General features: G+C 39.2%; 2 protein-coding genes across 14 annotated transcripts in view; one reads left to right on the top strand and one right to left on the bottom strand.

Moving 5' to 3' along the window:
* On the bottom strand, positions 1-20,627 carry Stard6 (StAR related lipid transfer domain containing 6). Of its 11 annotated transcripts, none has more exons than XM_059246420.1 (10): positions 20,565-20,627; positions 19,697-19,900; positions 18,825-19,091; positions 17,730-17,813; positions 15,941-16,034; positions 15,709-15,791; positions 8,971-9,097; positions 4,470-4,587; positions 1,838-1,931; positions 1-657 (listed from the first exon to the last, which is right to left on the bottom strand). In XM_059246420.1, exons 5-10 carry the CDS (start codon positions 16,028-16,030, stop codon positions 459-461), a joined length of 711 nt encoding a protein of 236 aa, XP_059102403.1. In that variant the 5' UTR covers positions 16,031-16,034; positions 17,730-17,813; positions 18,825-19,091; positions 19,697-19,900; positions 20,565-20,627; the 3' UTR covers positions 1-458. The 11 variants fall into 11 exon arrangements, with proteins under 11 accessions (XP_059102403.1, XP_059102408.1, XP_059102404.1 ...); XM_059246425.1 differs by having other exon boundaries at positions 18,825-18,981; XM_059246421.1 differs by lacking the exons at positions 19,697-19,900; positions 20,565-20,627 and adding an exon at positions 19,518-19,595.
* The window catches only part of C19H18orf54 (chromosome 19 C18orf54 homolog), a 22,332-nt gene continuing 19,460 nt past the window's right edge, over positions 18,870-21,741 (top strand). For 2 of the 3 annotated variants that reach the window (XM_059246413.1, XM_059246416.1), the window contains exons 1-2: positions 19,635-19,837; positions 20,500-20,827. The gene's annotated coding sequence lies outside the window, so the exon portion shown is untranslated. Of the gene's footprint in view, positions 19,004-19,634; positions 19,838-20,499; positions 20,828-21,741 lie in introns of those variants that run through there. The other variant, XM_059246414.1, reaches the window with a different exon arrangement.

The raw sequence follows: 21,741 nt of genomic DNA, 5'->3' as shown, positions 1-21,741 counted from the left end.
TAATTTCAAATACACTTTTTATTTATTTTTGAGATAGGGTCTTTCTGTGTAGCTCAGGCTGCTCTCATGTGCTAGTCCCATCTCAGTCCCTCCAGTGCCGGGGTTACAGGTGCTTGCCACCATCCCTAGATGAATAAATACTCAATGAACTAATTACTGTCAACTGCTGACTATATCTGCTTGTTTATAATCTGAATGTGGAGCATATTCAGGTAGGCAAAGTGTATTAATAGCACATTATTTCATGTCATGTGAGATTAAAAGCTATATCTAATGGAGTTTTCTTGTAAAATGAAGTTCTTATTTTGACAAAACATTCAAGTTCTCGGTACAAGGATAATGTCTAGAGACATATAATAGATTTACACATATTGACTTAGAAGTAATCAGAAGGGACAAACTACACTTACTAGCAGTTTGTACGGTCTGCAATCTCTATGTTTAATGGCAGAATTCCTTTATTTCTTTTTGTGTACTGATGGGTGCCTACTGTGACGTCTCTGTGCTGATGGAGTTTCATGCGCCTTTATGCCATCTTTTGCATTGAGGAAGAAGCTCACTAAGTTGGATGGCATAACTTTCTCAATTATCGATGTAAGCCATTTTCCTCTCATGTCTATCTGGACAAATACCACTAGCTTGGAATATGCTGGGTTTCTGTAAGCAAATAAAGAGTTACAAAAGATAAAGCATTCTTAACTTGACCTTAGGAAGTGACAAGTTTATAGAGAGCAGAAGTCTTCAATTAATTTTCTTTGATTCTTTCTATCGTGCATATGACAAGACAATTAACTAAAAGGGGAAGGGACAGTGACCTTATAAAATAAAAATTCTACATAGAATATTAAGTAGTCAGAAGGTATCTTAAAATCTCAGCTTTAGTTCCCCTTTCCTTTTGCTATTTCTTCTATCCTTTGAGTAGATACGTAGTCCTCAGAATTCATACCTTTTCTCTGAACATTTGTTCTACTCCTGTTTATGTAGCATTTATCAACTTTATAGAGCCCTTATATATACATTCTTTACTTAGTAAGAAAAACAATATCTGTCTCTATTAAAAATGAAAAAATAAGAAAATGAAAATTATATACCTATGTTCCTGCATCTATGTGCAGTTTTTTTAATGAGATATATTTATATTTCCCCTTTTGTTAAACATAGATTCTTTTCTCATACAATATAATCTGAATACAGTTTCCCTGCCTCTGCTCCTCCCAGTTCCTCCCCATCTTCCCTCCCATTCAGATCCATTCCCTTTCTGTCTCTTATTAGAAAAGAACAGGCTTCTAGAAGAGAACAAGCCATAACAAAACAAAATCTAACAAGACAAAATGAAAATCATCATACAGAAGTTGGCCAAGCCAACATCATGCTTATAGTTATATAATTACTTTTATTTATTAATTTGCCCTTCTCTGAGACAGAGTTTGGCTATGCATCTCAACTGGGCCTTAAATTCACTGTAGTACAACCAGCCAGCCTCGCCTTGAACTCATCATGGCAGTCCTCCTGCTTTCACTGTCTGAGTTCTAGGGTTACAGGCTTAAATGACCACACCCGGCTACAGACATCATGGAAGGTTTAGTTGTGGGAAAATATTTGTGTGTTTCATTATGCCCAGAGCCCTAGAATATATTTTATAGTAAGTTATCTGTTCTTATATTTAAGACAAAAATATAAAAAGTTATTTTTAAAATTGCTTATAGGGCAGGTTTTTTTTTTTCTCCCAATAAAGTATGTTGGTACATATTTCTATTGGTAAGCTAGGGATCCTAAAGTAAATCCTAAGTGGAAGTGAAAAACCCTGTTAAAATAGACACCTATGAATAGCACTTACTCTTTGAGAGGTGAACATACATAGCCAGAAGGGTAGTTATAGCCACGGACATAATATGAAGTCGGAGGATATCCTGGGAAGTCCACACTGTGAGCTGTGATTACAAAAGGTGAAATGAGACAATTTTACAAGGACAAACATTATTTCTAGAAGCATAATTTTAAAATAAATGATGGCATTTGACTTCAATGTTAACACTAGTTTCACAGTGTACATATATTTATACTAGTATCCCTAAAGATGCTTGTATATTTTTATACAAGAAAAGTTCTTTAAAAGTATCATTTAGTTACTTTCTGAGGTTTGAAACAAAAGAACAAAGCATAAAAGATAGTTTTATTGGGGCTCATTGACTTTTGTTAGTACTTTCATTCTCCATGAAATATCTGAAGTACTTAGACACTTTAAATGCTTTCTTCTGTTAATTCCATGTACTAATTTCAAAGTGTAATTAAAACTTAGTAGAATTTACCTTAGTAATTAATTATGCAGCATAATATGTATGTTGCAGTAAAAAAGGAAGGTGAAATTTAAGACAATTATATATTTTCTAAATAGTTTACAAATCTGTAACTTTTGCTACAGCCAGAGAACATGAATTTTCCTAAATTATTTTAGCAAAGTCTATGCAAAATGCACTAGTGTAGAGGAGGAATGTGGCTGAGCGAGTATTCCATTTTTGACTCACTTCTAAACAGAGCCCATTATGCTGGTATGATGGTATTGCCAGAGGGATAGAAATATTTTCCATTTAAAATGTGGAGACTATGCTTGTATTTCTTTTCTTAAATCTGTTAGTTTACCAAAAAGTATGAGTCTTTAGTGAGGCATGTACTGTGGTAGGTAGCATTTGTTTTGAAAATCAGAAAGACTAGAGTTTTAAATTCAGTAGCTTATTAGATAGCTAAATCAGTATTTTTACTACTCAGTTTCTGGAAATTTCAGTTTTAACCTTAGTGAGACACACATACAAAATATTTAGCTCAAAGCAAGGTGCAGAATAAAGCTTTAAAAACACCAAGAAGAAAACTGACTATACATTGAACATTTATTCAGTGGAAATTTAAGAAAATTTAGCTTTGTTGATGCATAAAATGAATGGTTATTCTAGTCACTAGTTTAAACTTGTATGTTGCTTTATTTACTTACTATTTTTTGAGACAGGATCTCAATATGTAGTCCTGGTTGGCTTGGAACTCACTATGTACACAAGGGTAGCCTCAAATTCATATAGATTCACCTGCCTCCGCCTCCCAAGTGCTGAGATGAAGGAATGCTCCATCATGCGTTTGTTTAATTATTTTCTAATTTTGCTATGGTGGGATGGAGCCTAGGGCCTCCTGTGGCTGTGACAGTACTGTGTGTGACATTGAGCTAAAACCTCAGCTGTTGTTTTACTTCCCTCTGACTCTTAATAGAGGCTAGAAACAGCTTGTTTTTAAAATGGAAAATTACAGACCTTACAATTCAGAAAAGGCAAAATTTCATATAGTAGGTAGTGAAAACATTTTATGTGATGAAACTTTGAAAACAATGATTAAAATATGTATACATATTTTATGAGAACATTCATCTTTTTTTGTTTTTGTTCTTTTAGGTTTTTTTGTGGGTTTTTTTTGTTTGTTTGTTTTTTTTGTTTTTTTGAGTCAGGGTTTCTCTGTGTAGTTTTGTTTTGGTGCCTGTCTTGGATCTTGCTCTGTAGACCAGTCTGGCCTCAAACTCACAGAGCTCCACCTGGCTCTGCCTCCCGAGTGCTGGGATTAAAGGTGTGTCCCACCACTGCCCGGCGAGAACATTCATCTTTAATGATCTGCTATAAGGCCCAGAAAACTGGCTTTGAGTCAGAGGGCTGAAAAGTTTTGTCAGTGAAACAGAATACTGGAGTCATCCCATTGTAAGTACTGGGAAGTAATAACACAGCTTCACTGTCTATCCCTGAGTAGCTTATAGGAGAGAAAATATTCTTATAGAAATTATAGGATTAGATCAAATTCAAGAAGAAAATTGGGATCTTTACTGCTATTCTGTCAAAGTACTTTCATCAAACATGATCTTAAGCTTTCAGAGTCCTAACTCTTGTGGTGTGAAAAGGTTTTGTGTCAGTAACACAATTTAGCAAATAATGATATATTTGTGTTCCACAGAGTCACATTATTGCAGAATAGGCTAGGGTTATATCAAAACTTGCATTCCCTAGAAGAGATATAGGCACATTTAAGGAAAGATCCACCCAGAAGTACTCAGTATTATCATACTTTATACTCAGTACTGTAACAATCATTATATATGCCCATTTTAAACGAGCCAAGTACAAAATTATATATAAAAGGCTAGTTTTGTTTCATAGGATTAAAAATGTATACATTGAAATTTTAGTTTACAGTCTCTATCTGTATTGATTCCACAGTTTATACTGCAAAAGTCCAGGAGCAACTTATCTACACAGCACCTCTTGGATTAGGTGAAATACCTGGCCTGTGTACATGACACAAGCTTTTTGGTAGCACTGAATAAACAAACAAAAGAACTGAAACTATAGTTTCTTCTAAACTATTAATACTAACTATTAAAGGCAAAACATTTTTAATGACACATAGTAATTCTAAAACATGGGCAAAATGTTTCAACTCACCACAGATAATGTCAACATTCCCTTCATAGTGTTTGATGTATATTACGTCGATAAAGTCTCTAGGGGAAATGGAGCCCATGGCAAAACTATTCGTAATGGTATGACATATAAATGTGTCCTGCAAAAAAAATCAAACCATAAAGGTTGCAAAAATTACTGAATGTCAATGATTTACTGTTCCCCAAGAACTCCATCATGTATGTTTAGCGTGTCTTTAGACGGTCCCACTAAATCAGCCCGCACTGAGTGTTAAGGAACATCAGAGTCACAGTTAGGTGTGCACAACATTCGGCAAGGAATCTGAAGATCATGTATTCCATTTGTAGACAGAGAGGACAAGGCCCATCAGATGAAATCCTATGTGCAGCTAGAAAGCAGTTCAGAATTAGAGCTGGGGTCTTCTGGTTTCTCTACAGCACTATTTTGTCCCTCCGTGGGGTTGGTAAAATATTCTGAAAAATATATTGATTTGGCACTTTATGGCATAAGGCCTAAAATTAATGACCAGTGTTTGAAACCATCTGGTGAAACTGGATTTCAAATGGCTTAGCTGCAAATTCTTCCAAGTCTGTCCTGCCTGCGTGTGAGATCCCACAGTCACTATCCCTTTCAGTGATTTCAGTTCTCTGTTGGCCTGGGTAGCATGACAGACTTTTTCTGGGGAGACATAAAACACGGGTCTACTCATCCCAGAAAGGGTGCCCATGAGAGAGCAACGTAAGGATACACCAAAGTCTGACTTGATGAACAAAAAGGTTACTCTGGAATATAGGTGGGAGGTTACCTATTGACAGAGCAGAAATGACTCAAAGATATCTGCACTACCAAAGCCCACCCAGCACAGTTAATCAGCTCATAAAAGCCGGAAACCTGGAGTTCACTGCACTGCTGGCAAGCAGCTCAGAGTCTGAGAGTGTCTGTTCCAGGTGGCTCTGTTTGTCTGGGCCTCTTCCAGGCAGTTCAGCTGGTCTTTGTCTCTTCCAGGCAGTTGGGCAGTTCTCTGCTTCTTTCTGGCTGCTTGGTTTGTCTGACTCTCAGCCGTCTTTACTATTCACATACTCGTGAAGAGGGAGGAACCTACTGAATCTTGTTAGTTTCAGGGACTTCCTGAAGCTATTTGAGTTGCTTACTTCCTGTCTTAATGGAGCTTCCCTTAAGGATGGAATGTTTCACTTCCCTCTAGAACATCCAGTTGTTTCACTTCCTTATAAACATCCTGTCATAAAGTAGCCTGTTCACTTTCCCTTTATATCCTATGTCTCAAGAAATTTCTCTCCAAGACGTAAGGCTTTAAATTGGAGAAAACGCTACACAACATCTTGGCACCACAAGCCTGCCTCCCACAGCCTCTGGTTATTAAATCTATTTTCATGTTACCCTGTGTGGAACTATGCCCTCTTCTCCTGGTCCAGGATTCATGATTATATACCACTGTTTATCTCATTTGCCCATTGTATTGTATATTTGTTTTCAAGAGTGACAATTCTTCCTTCATCCATGGGCTGCATAACAGGCAGTTAACACTCCTGGAGGTGAAAGTAATACTATAAATATGAACAGGAAGGTGATTCAGAGATAAATGGAGCATAGACTGGAAGGGGCAGGAATGGTGTACAAAGCCTTGTTCTGTCACATATTTGCAGCAGCACATATTTGCCATAGGAGTCTTGGGCAAGTCACACAACCTCAGTCTGCTTTTTAAGCTGTTTAGTGCCCATGAAGCATTCTTTGCTACTAACTTGCAACAACAAGACATTTTTGAAGTGCTAGTGGACCCTTAAAACCAGTTAACTCTCATATCTGGGTTTTCATTAGTGAGGCACACTGTTTCTCAAATTGACTGCTCAAATCAGTTTGAAAAGATCATGGACATAATTTGCTTTTATTTTTAGAGGATAGGAAAATAAGGTCTCTCTACAGATACAAGGATCTATCTTTCAGGGCTTCCCAACAACTTGTCTTTCTAGGCTTTAAGGTAAGTTTAATAAAGCAGGTAAAATTACAGAAGCATAAATACATGATAATCTGAGGAGCATGCACCTAAGATATTTGCTCCTTTGTTCTGCAGGATGAAGACTCAAAGAGCCAAGGACTCAGTAATCTAGATGTTTACAAATATTCAGCTATAAATATCACGAAAAGTTAGTCTTATCATTGCCACATACTAGTTCTTTTTATGTTAATATTAGCTAAAACCCTAGCAACAGTTTTTTTTCCCTCATTCTGGATTTTAATGTTTCCATAGAAATGTCAGCTGTTTTTCTTATAGAAATACCTTTACATGTAACTCAACCTTTCTCACTGCTTTGAATACACTTTCTTTTTTTCTGTGTATTTTTGTGCTTTAACTACAATACTACAGGGAGTGTTTCTTTTCTGGTTCTATTTGGTGTTCCATATGCCTCTTGTATCTGGATAGCTATCTCTTTCCTTAGATTTGGAAATTGTTTCTTCTAGGATTTTAATTGAAAATATTTTCTAAGCTTTTGGCATGGAATTCTCCTACTATGCCCATAATTTGAAGGAGATCTCAAATATTCCATTTACACTTAAATGTTATTTAACTGAGTGATTCATTTTTTTTTTCTACCTTATCCTCAAGCTTTGCTATTCTATTGTCTGTATGATACATTTGATTGGTTAGGGTTTTTTTTTATTGAGTTTTAAATTTGACTTGAGTTTTCATTTTCAGCTTCACAACTTCATGGATTTTCTTTAATGTTTCTATATCTTTATTGAGTTTTGTTTTCATATCCTGAATCGACTTTGTTATTTTATTAACCTGTTTGTTTTGTTTTCTTGGAATTCATTGGAGAGTAATTTCTTGTCTTTAAATTCTTTCTGGTGTTTGTGCCCTTATTCAGTTCTTTGAATTTTTTTTATAATTGTTTTAAATTTTGTCTATGTTGTTCTCATTCGGGACCATTACTATAGGATTGGTGATCTTCAAACAAGATATTTTATTTTGTTTTTCACATTGCTTGACTAATTACATTGGGATTTCCCATATTTTAAAATATGGAACACTTCACTAGTTTGCATGTCATGCTTACATAGAAGTCATAAAATTTTCTCTGTATGGTTTTTAGTATATGTGCTGCCATAAAATGTTCTTTCATTAGTTCATACTTTGTCTTGAGTCTGTCAAAACGTTTTGATTTGCTTTTTTATCGTGCGTGTGTGTGTGTGTGTGTGTGTGTGTGTGCACCTGTTTACAACAGTGCATGTGTGGAGGTTAGAGGACAACCTTGGCTGTCGATTCTTGCGGTCCACTTCGGTTGAAGCAAGACATCTCTGTTGTTTGTTACCGTATACAACAGGCTAGCTGGCCCATGAGTTCTGACTCATCTCTAGGCTGTGTCTTCCATCCTCTGACTCTCCTTGCTCCATACTGCTATCACCCCAGCATAAACTACCATAAGATTCCATTTAGATTGTTCTGATAACTTCCTAACTGTTCTAATTTCATCTTTTCCCCTTTCAGTTGTCACGGGAAGTTTTATTGGGCATCTTAATCTGACTTAGCATCTGTGATCTTTCAGCACCCACTCTTTAGGCTAACTCACCAGTCCTGGCCTTTAATTTTTAACAGTACCTACTCTTTCTTCTTAAGTCTTTATGGTACATATCAATATTGTACCTGTTCTCTACTGTCATATTCATACACTGAACTCCGCCAGGAAACTTGTAGTCATATTACTGATGAGCCAGGAGAATCTCCAGTTCCAGGCCAGTATGGGCAGTGTAGGAAGGAAGCACTGGGGCCATGTGGGTTTCTTAAAAACCAAAAACAGCTGCAACAAAATCCCAAAACTCATGGCTGGAAAGATGGCTCAGAGGATAACTGCACATACTTTTCTTTCAGAGGACCAGAGTTTGGTGTCCAGTATCCACATGAGCCAGCTCACAACCATTAGTAAGGACAGCTCCACAGGGATTCTCTGCCTCTGTCCCCCTTGAACACCTGCACTCGTGTGGTTATACCATGCTCTCCCCCTAATACAATTTTGACTCCTCATCAACAAGGCATGTTTAAATTTGTTTTCAGATAATAGAGGTGAATAGCTAAGTTTAATTCCCTCATAACAAAATGTACATATCAACAAGAGACTGGCAGATAATGAATGTGATAATTATTTACAAACAAAACAAAGCTAATTGGAATTAAACTCTTGACTAATAAAAATGGATATTTTAAGGCTTTTATAACATTCCAGCTAGGTGTAGTCCATGCTTATAATTCTATAACTCAGAAAACAGAAGTTGAGACTATAAAAGTAGTGGTATATGTGTATGTTGTTTGTGTGTGTGTGTGTGTTTAGTGATACAGTGTTTGCTTGGCATGCAAATGGCCCTTGGCTCAATCCCAAACCCTGTAATGAAAAACAGCTAATTTGAATCTATAAGACACTATTGAATACTACGTAGATTTAATAACTCACATTAGTTAAAAAATATAGTAATACAGTAAATAATTCTTTACTATTCAATAGTAAATTACCGAATCAATCTTGTGTAACACATTGTATGCTTTCAATAATTTATCCCACTTAATTCTGCTTTCAGGTTGGTAGAGAAAATTGGAGAGCTTAGCTGTTGATACTGGAATTATTCCTTCAATGCGATATCTATGATTTCAAAGTAAAGAAAATTAAAAAATTTAGTTTAAGCTGAGGATATAGTGCTACTGAAATAAAAGATAGCAAACAATAGTTAAGAAATTGTGAAATTGGTATCTGATATCAAAACACCTGGGACCAAAAGTGCTTTTTATTTTCACTTTTTAATTTATTATATTTTATATGTAATATATAAACATACTTTATTATCTACAATTTATTAATATTTATATTCTTTTTTATTATTTGCATATATATAAAATGAGTTATCTTGGGGACGAGAGCTCAGTATAAGCACAAAATTCATTTGTACTTTAGATTCTTTATCTTACATATTCTAAAAGGAATTTTATATAATATTTTAAATAATTTTATTTAATACAGTGTATTGAATTGGATCTAGCATAGCTTATTTAAATAAACATTGCAGCAATTATTTCAAAGTTTACTTTCCTATCCAGGCCCGGGGGCACAGGCCTGTAATCTCAGCTACTTGAGAGGCTGAGCAGACAGGAGAATCATTATGGATGATTTCTGTCTAGGCCACAAGGTGAGTTCATACCAGACTGGGTCATTGAGTGAAATCCTATGTTTTCCTTTTTAATACAGACAATGACTTTTAAATTCTGCATGATGTTGTTATCCATCAAGAAATTAATGTGGTGGGAGAAAACTGGATTCAAATCCACTATTGCAGAAGGTTGCCAGCTGAAAGTGAAATCATAATGGTGTAGCCACGCCCTTACTTTTTTTGTTTTCATTTCTTTCAAAGAAGGAGAACAGATGTTTTGAGGTAAAACTTAAGTCTCTGAAAAATTAAAATTTCTTCAGAGAGTGTGAAAAGAACAAAAATGTCGTTACTAGAGAGAAGAGTAGTCACATGTGTGGGAAATTATTACCCTCTACTTTAATTTTTGTTTTCTGAGGCAGGGCCAAGCTGTGTAGCCTGAAATGTGCAACGTTTTATGAAGCTCAGGATGGTCTCAAAGCTATGCACACCCCCCCTCAGCCTCCTGAATGCCAAAGCTAGAATTACAGCATGTGCCCGTGTATCTGGCTGGCTTCCATGATCTGGTCAGACAAGGAATTCTTTAGACAACTTCCTTGTACACTTGACTTTTTCTTTAGAAGCTTAGCAGGTTCCCAATTTCCTGTATGAGATATTCTGAAATTCCTTAATGTAAGGTTTATTTCCTTCATGTCAAAAGTATGTTTTATTTTTTTGGTTTCTCGAGACAGGGTTTCTTTGTGTAGCCCTGGCTGTCCTGAAACTCGCTTTGTAGACTAGGCTGGCCTCGAACTCACAGAGATCTGCCTGTGTCTGCCTCCCAAGTGCTGAGATTAAAGGTGTGGGAGACCACTGCCTGGCCTTTCAAAAAAGTTTTTTAAAAAGATTTATTGATTTATGTGCTATATGTATATGGGTGTTTTGTCTGCATGTACATTTGCACATCAGAAGAGGGCATCAGAACCCATGTGACTAGTTATAGATGGTGGTTGCTGGGAATTGAACTCAGGTCCTCTGGAAGAGCAGCTAGTGCTCTTAACTGGTGAGCCATTCCTCTAGCCCCCCAAAAATGTTTTTAAGAGGTTACTATTTGAGAGAGAGAGAGAGAGAGAGAGAGAGAGAGAGAGAGAGCGCAAGCATGAGCCAGCGAGAGAGCTCAGTTTTAAGCCTGGGGAGAAATAAACCCAAATAATCACCATGTAATGCAACAAAGTCAGACATGAAACAGTTAAAATTTACATACAAATTTTTGTTCAGACGTTTGCACACACTGCCACAGATTGTCCTTTACTTATCTAATGTCTCTCTGTAGTAAGACTGTAAACTCTAATGATAGTGACAACCTTTTTGCATTTCTAACCTACACCTAACAACACCTAATCACCCTTTCATAAAGCAGTTTTTTCTGAAATGTAATTACTGATGATGACTAACACTGCCTTTTAATAGCTGTTCACCAAGTGAGACCAAATGTAAACTATTTAATGTACTTCTGAGGATCTAGTTTCTACCCTTATGGCCTTCATCCTGCTGGATAGCCAAACCTATAACCCAAGGCTTCATTGGGGAGAATGACAAGTACAGACACACTAGAAAGCATAGGAATATGGAGGGCAAAGAGGGAACACTGTGTCGGGGCTCTTTTTGGGAGACTTGGAAGTCTGTTTTTTGATTATTTATGACAATATTATGAGACAATGGGAAATAGTAAATAAGCATTGAATGTTAAAGCAGAAGGTAGACTCTGGTAGATGCCTTCTCTGGATAATGTGCCTCAATTATTCCATACATCCATGGGATAGACGTAGGGTTCCAAAGAAATGATGATTAAGGTAACCGGGGCAGCCTTTGAAGCAAAGTCCTGCTGGCTTCTGCAAGTTTTCCCTTCACTATTACAATGTAGGTTCCTTGGGGACAGTCACCTATGTAGGCAGTTATTCACCTGAAAGGAGGAGGAGGAGGAGTAATGATATTTATATTGTGGAATATACGGGAGTAAATTAAAATTTTATTTGGTGTAATGCCTCACAACATTAGAGGAATGGATAGTTGAGAGCAGAAGGGGAAAGATGTGCCTTTCTTCTGATGCATAAAACCAAGTGTTCAAAACTAATCACTGAAGGTCCTTCTGGGGGCAGTAAATTACTGACAAAAAGCACAAATGTTAATAAAACGTATAGATTATCTTTTTCTTTGGTTTTTCGAGCCCCAACTGTCCTGGAACTTGTTTTGTAGACCAGGTTGGCCTCAAACTCACAGAGATCTGTCTGTCTCTGCCTCCCAAGTGCTAGGACTAAAGGCATGCACCACCACCAATTTTTTCTCTAGTCTGTTTTAAAAATACATTCTTATTAAAAAGAAAAACGAGTGAGCCAGCTTTGTGCTTGTGACCGCAGACAGAAGTGCTGTGAGGATCCAGATTCAGCAGTGCTGCACCTGGCTGGGAATCCAAATCAGGTGGACCTGTCTCCAGCAGAGCTCAGGGAATTGACAAAGGAGGGTATGCGAACCGGAGATTGAGAGATTACCAATGCTCATAATCCTCCTCTCCTGCTACAGTCCATGGCAGACAGTGATCTAACCCAGGCACCATGGCAACACCAACTGTAAGAGGAGACTAGAAAGTCGCCAGCAAATGTGAATGGCTCAACAATCCAGGGCCACTGCTCCAAAGAAAAAGACAGAATTTGTCAGATGAGTTGGTTGTTTGAAAAGAATAAAATTGACCAACTCTTAACCAAACTGACGAAAAGAGTAATGCAATCTAAATGAAAAAGATTAATCAAAATATACACTTGAGAAAAGACAGCCTTTTAAATAAATGGTGCTGGAAAAGCAGAGTATTAGCCTGCAGATGAATGAAATTGGGTTTGTATCTTTCACCTTGCACAAAAATCAATTCAAACTAGATCAAAAACCTTAATGTAAGACATGAAACTCTGAAACTGGTAAGGGAAAACACTTCAGGATGCAGGTCTAGGAAATAAACTTGTGACTAGAAGCCTGCCAGCATAGTAAGTAGCCACAGCATTGACACACAGTTAAAAAGCTACTGCAGAGCGAAGGAAACCGGCCGAGAGAACGGCAGCCCACAGAGAATCTTGGCCAGCTACACTTCAAACTGTTAATGCCTACACTGTATTAAAAAAAAAACCCTGCAACGATTAAACACCAAAACCTTCCCTGCCTGTCAGTGAATGGGCCAATAAACTGAGCAGACATCTTTCATGAGAAGAAACACAAATGTGCAATAAGAAGGCAAGTTATGGAACTAGGCAATGTTCTGGGCACCAGCTGCTCCTAACCCTGTGAGAACAGAGCTCTTCTTCCACCAGCCCTTTCATAGCCTACAACACCATCCAGCCCTGCTTCCCTACTACAGATATTTCTTAGCGGCAGTTCAGCAGGCCTTGTAGCAGGACAATACTGCCACCTACTGTTTGAACCTTTTACTGTCCTCTTCTCGTCCCCTTTTTGATTCCTTGCTCTTCATTCTGTACTTATTCTTCTCATTGTTACTTCTCCAGAGTCCAGAGGCTGGCCTGGTTTATATCTGGGTACGTATTCTCCACATACCTATGCCATTTCTACTTTATGCAATCATTCCCACTCCTGTGTATGGCCCTCTCCTCAACTTCCCACCTAACAACCTAGTACCTATCACTGGTCTCATTGTGATTGATTGCCTCCGTTTCTTTCCCTTTCCATTAATACTAACAGATTAGTATATACAGTACTATCGGGGTTATCTTGGCTTCTCAAATTAATAAGTATTTAACAAGGGTTGCTTCAGTCTATTTTCAGAATGGGTTAACTACTGGACAGTGACATGCTGCAGATAATACTTAACCCACGAGACAGACAGACTACAGACAGAGTCCTGTGCTGGAACAGCAGTCTAACAGATAAAAATATCAAACAGCTGTACTACAGTCTAGTCTCCCCCAAACACTGCATATAGGTCCATGAACAGAAGAAAGGAAGATTGAATTAGGAGAACAACAACAGAAATCTTAACAAATGTTCTACTTTGAGATAGGTTGATCCCAGTGAGAAAACACAAGGAGCATGGAGCCAAGACAACCTGACACCTCCAAACATTACCAATTCCACAGTAATGATCCCCAATTAAAATGACTTTAGATGAAATTCCAGATACAGAATTTAAAAGAATGATTATAAATATGGTAAGACAACTCAAAGAGGACTCCCATATTTACCAAGAAAATATTGACAGCTGAATGAAATAATGAAGTCAATTCATAATATGAAAATAGGATTTAATAAAGGTGGAAATTCTGAGAAAAGCGCAAATCAAAATGAGGATGGAAATGAAAAAATATGATAAATAAAAGTACAATTGAAAGCTTTGGCAATACAGTGGATCATGTGAAAGAGAAAACAGCAGGATATGTAGATAAACTATAGGATTGGATCAATCAGTCAAGGTCAAGGATAAAAGTTTAAAAAAAGTATGAATGGATTATGCAAGTTTATGAAAAGGCAAGCCTATGAATTATAGCCATACAAGAAAGAGAAGAATTTCATGCAAAAGGCATATAAGATATTTTTAATAAAACCATAGCAGAAAGTTCTGGAAATAGGGAAAGAGAAGCCCCTACCCCCAATACAAAAGACACAAAGAACACCAAATAGAACCAGGCGAAGGAACTCCCTAAATCATTATAGTTAAAATACTAAATTTATAGAATAAAGGAAGTCTATCAAAAGCTGTGAAAGAGAAGGACCAAGTCACATATAAAGGCAAGCCATCAGAACAACTGCTGGCTTTTCAATCCAAACCAAGAAGGGATGGGACTGATGTCTTTCAGACTCTAAAAGGTCACAATTGCCAACCTAGTCTAACATACCCAACCAAACTATCTGGGTATATTAGAATTGAAGGTGAAAGAAAAAATTTCCATGACAAAAGCAGGCTAAAGGAATGGCGCCGCCCACAGCATCCTAGGTCTTCCTATATCAATTGATCAAGACACCCCTCCGCCCCTGCCCCACAACATACCAACAGACCAACCTGGTCTAGAAAATCCTTCCCTGAGACTATTTTCCTAAGTGATTCCACATTGTGTCAAGCTGACCATTAAAACAGGTTTGACTTCCCTGGTATGCCTGGACTTGAGTATACCTACACCTCTCCCACCCTCGGTTTACTTTGGAAAGTGCTACTGTTAAGGTCATCTATTATTGCTTAGACAACAGAAGAAAGAATTACTTTCTTGGTACTTATTAAAATGACTAAGAGAAATTCATGTCATCCTTATCTATTAATAAAAAAAAGTGGCATGCAGGAGTCTAAAGCAGGAGAAGCTGAGTTAGTGAGAGCTATCTCCAAAACAACAACAAACTCACAAAAACTGGTGTACAAATACAGGTACACTTTAGTAAGATGAAAAACCAACAAAAAAACAACCACAAAAATCGCACTGACAGCCAGAGGCACAAGTATAGGTTTTCAAAGAAGTGTTTTCTAAATATTTGGTCATGGTTGTCTCAATAACACAGTGATCCGAGGGAACAGATGTGATACCAAGAACTATATGTGAACACCTAAAAAAAAGTTAGCACATTCACCTTTAGTGTACTTGTGTTTGAAATAGTCCAAGCTCAAAAACATGCTTCTAAAGCACTTTATAGGAAAAATATCTGCACTTAAGAGTAAGAGAAAAAGACTGATGGAAAAATTACTTTTTAGTGGTTTGAGAGAAAAGTGAAGCATTCTAAACATCTTAAAAATGCTACTGTTGGCAAGAAATGTCAATGCACTTTTGCAGAACTTTCCCATCCTACTGAATTAGGAGTATTTTGTGCACATATTGTAGTTTTCTGGTGTTAGGGATGGATCTCAGGGCCCTGTGCATATGAACAAGTAGCTCTACACTGTCCAGAAGCAATTTACTTTGTGACTGTATTCATGTCTGAAAACTGTTGCACAATACACAATTGCTCTAGCTTATGAAAAGCACATGACTTCAGGCATCATTTCCCGGTGACTATTAAATAGTTTGTTCTAGTTATGAAGTGGTATTGACTTCCAGATTTGGTAATGCCATTGAACTTAAAACAATGCCTGTAAATGGGAAAATGTACTTACAGATTTCCGCGGAATAATTTAGAAGTCTTCTTGGAAACAATTATCTTTTTCTCAAAGGGGAATAAAATCCAGAAATAAATTAACTGTCAGATATAGAAAACAAAACAAACAAAAAAACAAAACAAAAGTAAAACTATATTTTTCTGGCTTACAAAAGAACATATTATTTTAAAGTATCTTTATAGTAAAAAACAATTTAAAAATAAACTCTTGAAGAATACTTTTTTCTTACTGAAGATTTAACAACTTTCCAGCCAGATATATCTTGACTGTAAGCTAAAATTTCTTCAGCAGTTTGTTGGGCAATTGCCTTAAACTCCATCTACCTGTGAAAATTTAAAAACAAATGGTTGGTAAAATAGAATCATATAAATAAGAAAGTGCCATGTTGCAGAAAATTTTAAATTCATAAACTGAAGCCACTCTTCTGCCCCAGTCTCTCAACTAGTTGGTGCTATAGGTGTACTCTCTTACATTTTAATACTATTTTTTAACCACATCTGTCATTTAGCAATTCAAAATAATTACTTGATCACTTGCATTCAAAGACTTTTCTTCAAATGAGAAAATGTGCTATTGTGTCTAAAGCCAGATTTTGGAATCAGGGACCTGGGTGAAATCCGATCTTTGCCCTATGTAAAGTATGATATGTAATATTTCTACTTTCTTATTTTCTTCTTGATGTAAAATTAGTATATACCTAACATCCTGAAGAATCAATGTGTTAAATAAAGTCCTAAGTGGGTTAAACAAATGCCCAGAGCATGGCATGTTATAGTCATTCAATAAACCTTTATTTCTAAAAAGCTTCTTTTTTTCCTTACGATGTGTCACTCTCTCCTCATCATGTGCTCGTGGTATTAACACTGTTAAAGTGATTGGCAGAGACCATATATGATTTCCTCTCCAAGCCTGCACCTACTGGCTATCTTCCTGTCCACTTAGCCACAAACTCCTGGATATTCCTCAAATGCAACCCAGAAACTTCTTATCTCAAGGTCCTTATATTTACTGTTCTCTTTCCGTGGAAAAATTCATGAGAGATTATGCTTCATTGAATCCTTTACTGAAATGTCAACTATTCAGACAAGATCATATTCAAAGCAATTCAGTTTAAACACATTTACTAAATCTCTCCTTGCTGGTAAGTACTGCAAATGACTGTTTTCATTCCACCACATTCATAGACTGAAATTGGGTGGTGATTAGGTCATGAGAGCAGAGACTTCATGGATATAAGATTAGTGTCTTTCTAAGTGACTTCAGACAGCTTATTTGCCCCCTCTGCCCTGAGGACACAGCCATAACGTAGCAATCTGCATTCCAGAAGAGTGCCCTGACCAGAAACCAAACATTATGGCACTCTGGTGCCACATAGTATATCAACTTGTGCTATTTATAACCCATCTAGTCTATGGTAATATGTATTGGGTCCCTAACTAAGTACAACAGTAATTATAGCAAGAACAATGAAGACACTGAGTCTCCTGTGAATGCGTTCAGGCAGCTGGGGGATCATTGGTCCTTCAGCCCACCAACCAGTGTTCAGCTGGGGAGGCCGGAGAGATGTTACAAAGAACACGGTAACGTATCTGGATTTGAAGCCCAACTCTGACACAAAAGCTGGCAAACTGCTTAGGCTTTGAATTTCAACTTTCTACGTTTATAGAAAGGAGATAATACTACTCACAGAGATCCATAAAGGCTAAGAGAGTTATACACAAATGTGCTTGAAGCAGTGAGGAGTTGTGTTCAAGGTGCTCAAATAAGGTTAGTTTCTTATAATGAATAGTTATAACGATCACTAAAATGTTTTTCAAATAACTGGCTCTTAAGTGCATTAATACATCTTAACACATAAGTATCACAACATTTAGAAGATCCTTAGCTCTCACTTAAAATTCTCTGGGTTGGATCACAAATTTGTATTCTCTTGCTTAGTTTCCTAGAAAGGCAGAATAACTAGGTGATATTTTTTTTTTTCTATTAGAAAAACCATTTTAGACTCCTGGTTTCTTTACCTTTGTTAACAAATCTAGTCCAGATTTTTAGTGCCCATTGAAACTATTCTCCAAATCCTGGTGGAGATGTCCATATCTGTTAACCTGTAAGGGGATAAAGCAGAGGTAGAGTTATTTTGATCCACGACTTAGGTCAACATATTTTATAAATTATTTTGCACCTCCATAATGTCCTTCATTAACACTTTATATCTTGATTAAAAACACATTCCTAAAGTGGAAGTAAAAGGCCTTACTTCTCTACTGCTGTGATAAAATTATTGCTGTGATAAAACACCATGACCAAAGCCACTTACAAAAGAAAATGTTTAATTTGGGGTTTATGGTTTCCAAGGATTAGAGTCCATCATGACAGAGCAAAGGCATGGGTGGCAGGAACAGGTGAGAGCTTACATCTTGATTTGCAAGTTGGAGACAGAGAGAGAGGCACACACAGAAAATGGCACAAGCCTTCTGAAGCCTCAAAACCGACTCTCTAGTGGCACACCTCCTCCATCAAGGCCACACCTCCTAATCCTGCCCAAACAGTTCCACCAACTGGAGACCAAGTATTCAAACATCTGAGCCTATGGGGCCATTCTTATTCAAACCACCACCAAGTAGTTTGAAAAGTACTCTTTTTTTTTTTCAGTGTGAAGATTGAATTTATCACCTTAAGCAAGTGTTGTACCACCAAGCTATTTCTTATAAAGAACCTTTAAAAGGACAGGTTAAAAAGATACCAAGATGAAATTTAGGCTTTTAAAGAATCTAGTTTTATTAAGGCCACGCATAAACGTCGTTTGGCTGGTCTCCAATATGGCCTTGTCCTAGTGAATAAAAACACAGGTTTTTATTTCTCAGTGACTTACCTAATATTGGTATAGAAATTTCACCACTGTTGGCATTTATCACTAGTTTTAAGTTTCTGCATGGGTTGTATAATTATTTTAAAACCATTTCACATTTCCACAATAGATGTGTGTTAAATGAACCACTGAACTATATTCTATGGCATCTGCCAACTTCCTGTGCTAAGAGAAACAGGAAGGTGAAGTTTAGAAGGCCAGAGATGCTACCAAGGTGCAGGACACAGCCAAATTATAGTTCTATTACCTGATGATGTAACATTGGATGAACTAGATGGAAGTCAAGGATGTCTTCAGTCATAGGCTCAGTGGAAAACCAACACAGACCAATGCTGAGATGGCATCTTTTTTGATAGGGCACTCGGTGGCTACTTGATTTTCTCCACCTCATATCCTGTCCCAGCCTGATAAGACAGGTTCACACAAGTCAGTGATCTTTATGTTGGTATAATTTCCCTCCTTCTGTGCTGCCCGACCAGGTCCCTCATCCGGGTTGGGTCACTGCCATTCCTTCCTGAGAATCACAGTCCCCGAAGAGTTTGTTAAATCCCACCACAAGTCCATCCGACTTCCTTCCTTCCCCAGTCCTGAATCTGCAGCCTGTCTGATATAGGTGGAAGCCCAGGAGGGTCAGAGCTCTGGGGCGGGGATGGGGATGGCTCCGAGGAAGGACTTAGTGGGCAGAGTGCTCGTTGGCTGACTTGGTACCTATCTTGGGAGGGGATGCTCTGAAGCCGCGCGAAGCTCACTGGAAAGGCGTGGGCTGAGGATCTGACTCTCAGAAAAGGGACCCCCGCTCCTGAGGGCGCCTCCAAGTCTCCTCCAGCACAGTTCCCTCCCGCAGCCCAGGAAGCCCGGCCTCACTGCACTGGGAAGAGCGGTGGCCGGGATGGGGACGGCATGGGACCTGGGTGGAGAGAAGACCAGGGAGAAACCCCACCTCCCCGGAGGGACGGCGATCTAACGCCCCTCAACGCCCTTTGACCTCTGAACTCTCCGCGGGGCTCTCGAGCCTCCCCGCCCCTTCCCCTCCCCTCCCCGAGCCTAGCGCGACGCATGCGCCCCGCGGGCCGGCGCCATGTTGGGTCGGTTTGAAAGCCCGCGCGGGCGTCTGTGTACCTGGCCTGGGGCCGCCGACGAGCCAGCGGTCCCGAGGAGGGCGGTGTCGGGTTCGGGGATGCTTTGTCGCGTCGTCCCGTTTGCCAAGGGCCAGGGCTTTCGACCGAGGGTCTGGAAGTGTGCGATTTAAAAAGTGTCCTGGTGAGTATCGCGCATCCTTCCCCAGCGGGACGGAGGAGGGGGACCCGCCCAAGGGAGCGGACTCTGTGGAAGGAGAGTCGGGGTGACAGGGGTGCAGTGATCCAGGAGACCCGGGGACCCATCCAAGGGAGGGGACTCTATGGAAGGAGAGTCGGGGTGACCCGGGGTGCAGTGATCCAGGAGACCCGGGGACCCATCCAAGGGAGGGGACTCTGTGGAAGGAGAGTCGGGGTGACCGGGGTGCAGTGATCCAGGGGACCCGGGGACCCATCCAAGGGAGCGGACTCTGTGGAAGGAGAGTCGGGGTGACCGGGGTGCAGTGATCCAGGGGACCCGGGGACCCGCCCAAGGGAGGGGACTCTATGGAAGAGGAGTCGGGGTGACCGGGGTGCGGTGATCCAGGAGACCCGGGGACCCATCCAAGGGAGGGGACTCTATGGAAGGAGAGTCGGGGTGACCTGGGGTGCAGTGATCCAGGAGACCCGGGGACCCATCCAAGGGAGGGGACTCTATGGAAGAGGAGTCGGGGTGACCTGGGGTGCAGTGACCCAGGGGCCCCCCGCGAGGCTCGGGGCTGCGGGTTCGGGGCGGGGGCCTTGACCGCTGTCACGCAGCGTCCCTGGGGTCTCCCTGAAGACGGTGTCTGTGCCCGCCACCCACAGGGACGCCGCCACCCCGCAGACACCGATGGGCCAACGCTGTGCAGCCTAAGGTTGGCGAAAGTCACCCTGTTCCCGCTCCATCGACGCTCCCTCTGCAGACTGAGCCGGCCTTGCTTGGCTTCCATGGTTTAGAACTCTGAGCGCTGCGGTTTCCAAGAGTTGTTCTTAACTTCCAGAAGCGATCTCCGTCCCCCTTGCAGTCTTGACACGATCGATAAGTCTGTGTTTTAAATCAAGAGTCGTTGACATTTCTTGCCCTAAGTTTATCGTTCAGCACGATGGGCTTCATTTTGGAGATTTCACACCGAAGCGCTCGCGAAGGGGAATGGTAAGATATATGGGGTTTACTTAAAATAGATGTAAGTGGAAACAGTCCCGTGGCTGAAATGGGAGGGAGGGTATCATAAACTGTTAAAGTAGGTTGATAATTGTTGGAAGCAGGGCTATAGGTGCTCAGGGGTTTCTTAAATTACCTACTTTTGCGCAGGCTTGAAAACTTTCCATAAGAATTTCGGGTTTTTTTTTTGTCATGTAAATGGAGCTAACGCGTAGCCACTCACTGAGAACTAAATCCAACCGCTGGATTTTGCTGGTTCTTAAGGTTTTGTGTAGAATCGGCAGCCTAATTTGTATTCTGATAAGACATAAATGGTACTCAAACGGATTTAGTTGAGCTAATTTAAAGATTCGTAAGAAGGATAAAGAAAGCATAAAATTGACTTTGTTCAGTTCCTTTTTAAAGCAAAACCAATAGCAGGGCATTGAGCAACCAAGAATCAGACTGTTATATTTTGCTGTTGCTAACCAAGGCTACCCTCCTCCCTCAGCCCCCGAGTGCTAGGAATACGGGCAGGAGCTACTACGGCCCTTTGACTTTTATTCAATTACGAAATTTGTTACAAGTCAATTTTGACATTACTAATATTACATTAAACAAAAAACTTCCCAGATTATCGCCAGAATTAAGCATGTGGCACATCCTATTCGTGACTTTTTAGTTGAGAGAATACTTCAGTTCTCAATGACTGTTATGCTCTGAGTTAATACCTGTCTGTTCTGTCATTTCTTGTTTACAAATATACTCTTATTGTTATGCTAAGAGTTCTCTCAATTTAACTGAAAAACAGAAAGTTGAAAACATTAAATGAATTTCCAAATCATTTAAGCTTGCTCAAGAAAGGTGAACTGAATCTATTTAAGAATTGAAAATACAGGAGCTGGAGAAATGCTGTCATTAAGAGC

This window comes from Peromyscus eremicus, chromosome 19 (assembly GCF_949786415.1).
Source record: "Peromyscus eremicus chromosome 19, PerEre_H2_v1, whole genome shotgun sequence".
Taxonomy (NCBI): domain Eukaryota; kingdom Metazoa; phylum Chordata; class Mammalia; order Rodentia; family Cricetidae; genus Peromyscus; species Peromyscus eremicus.
This window is presented reverse-complemented; position numbering and strand designations above follow the sequence as displayed.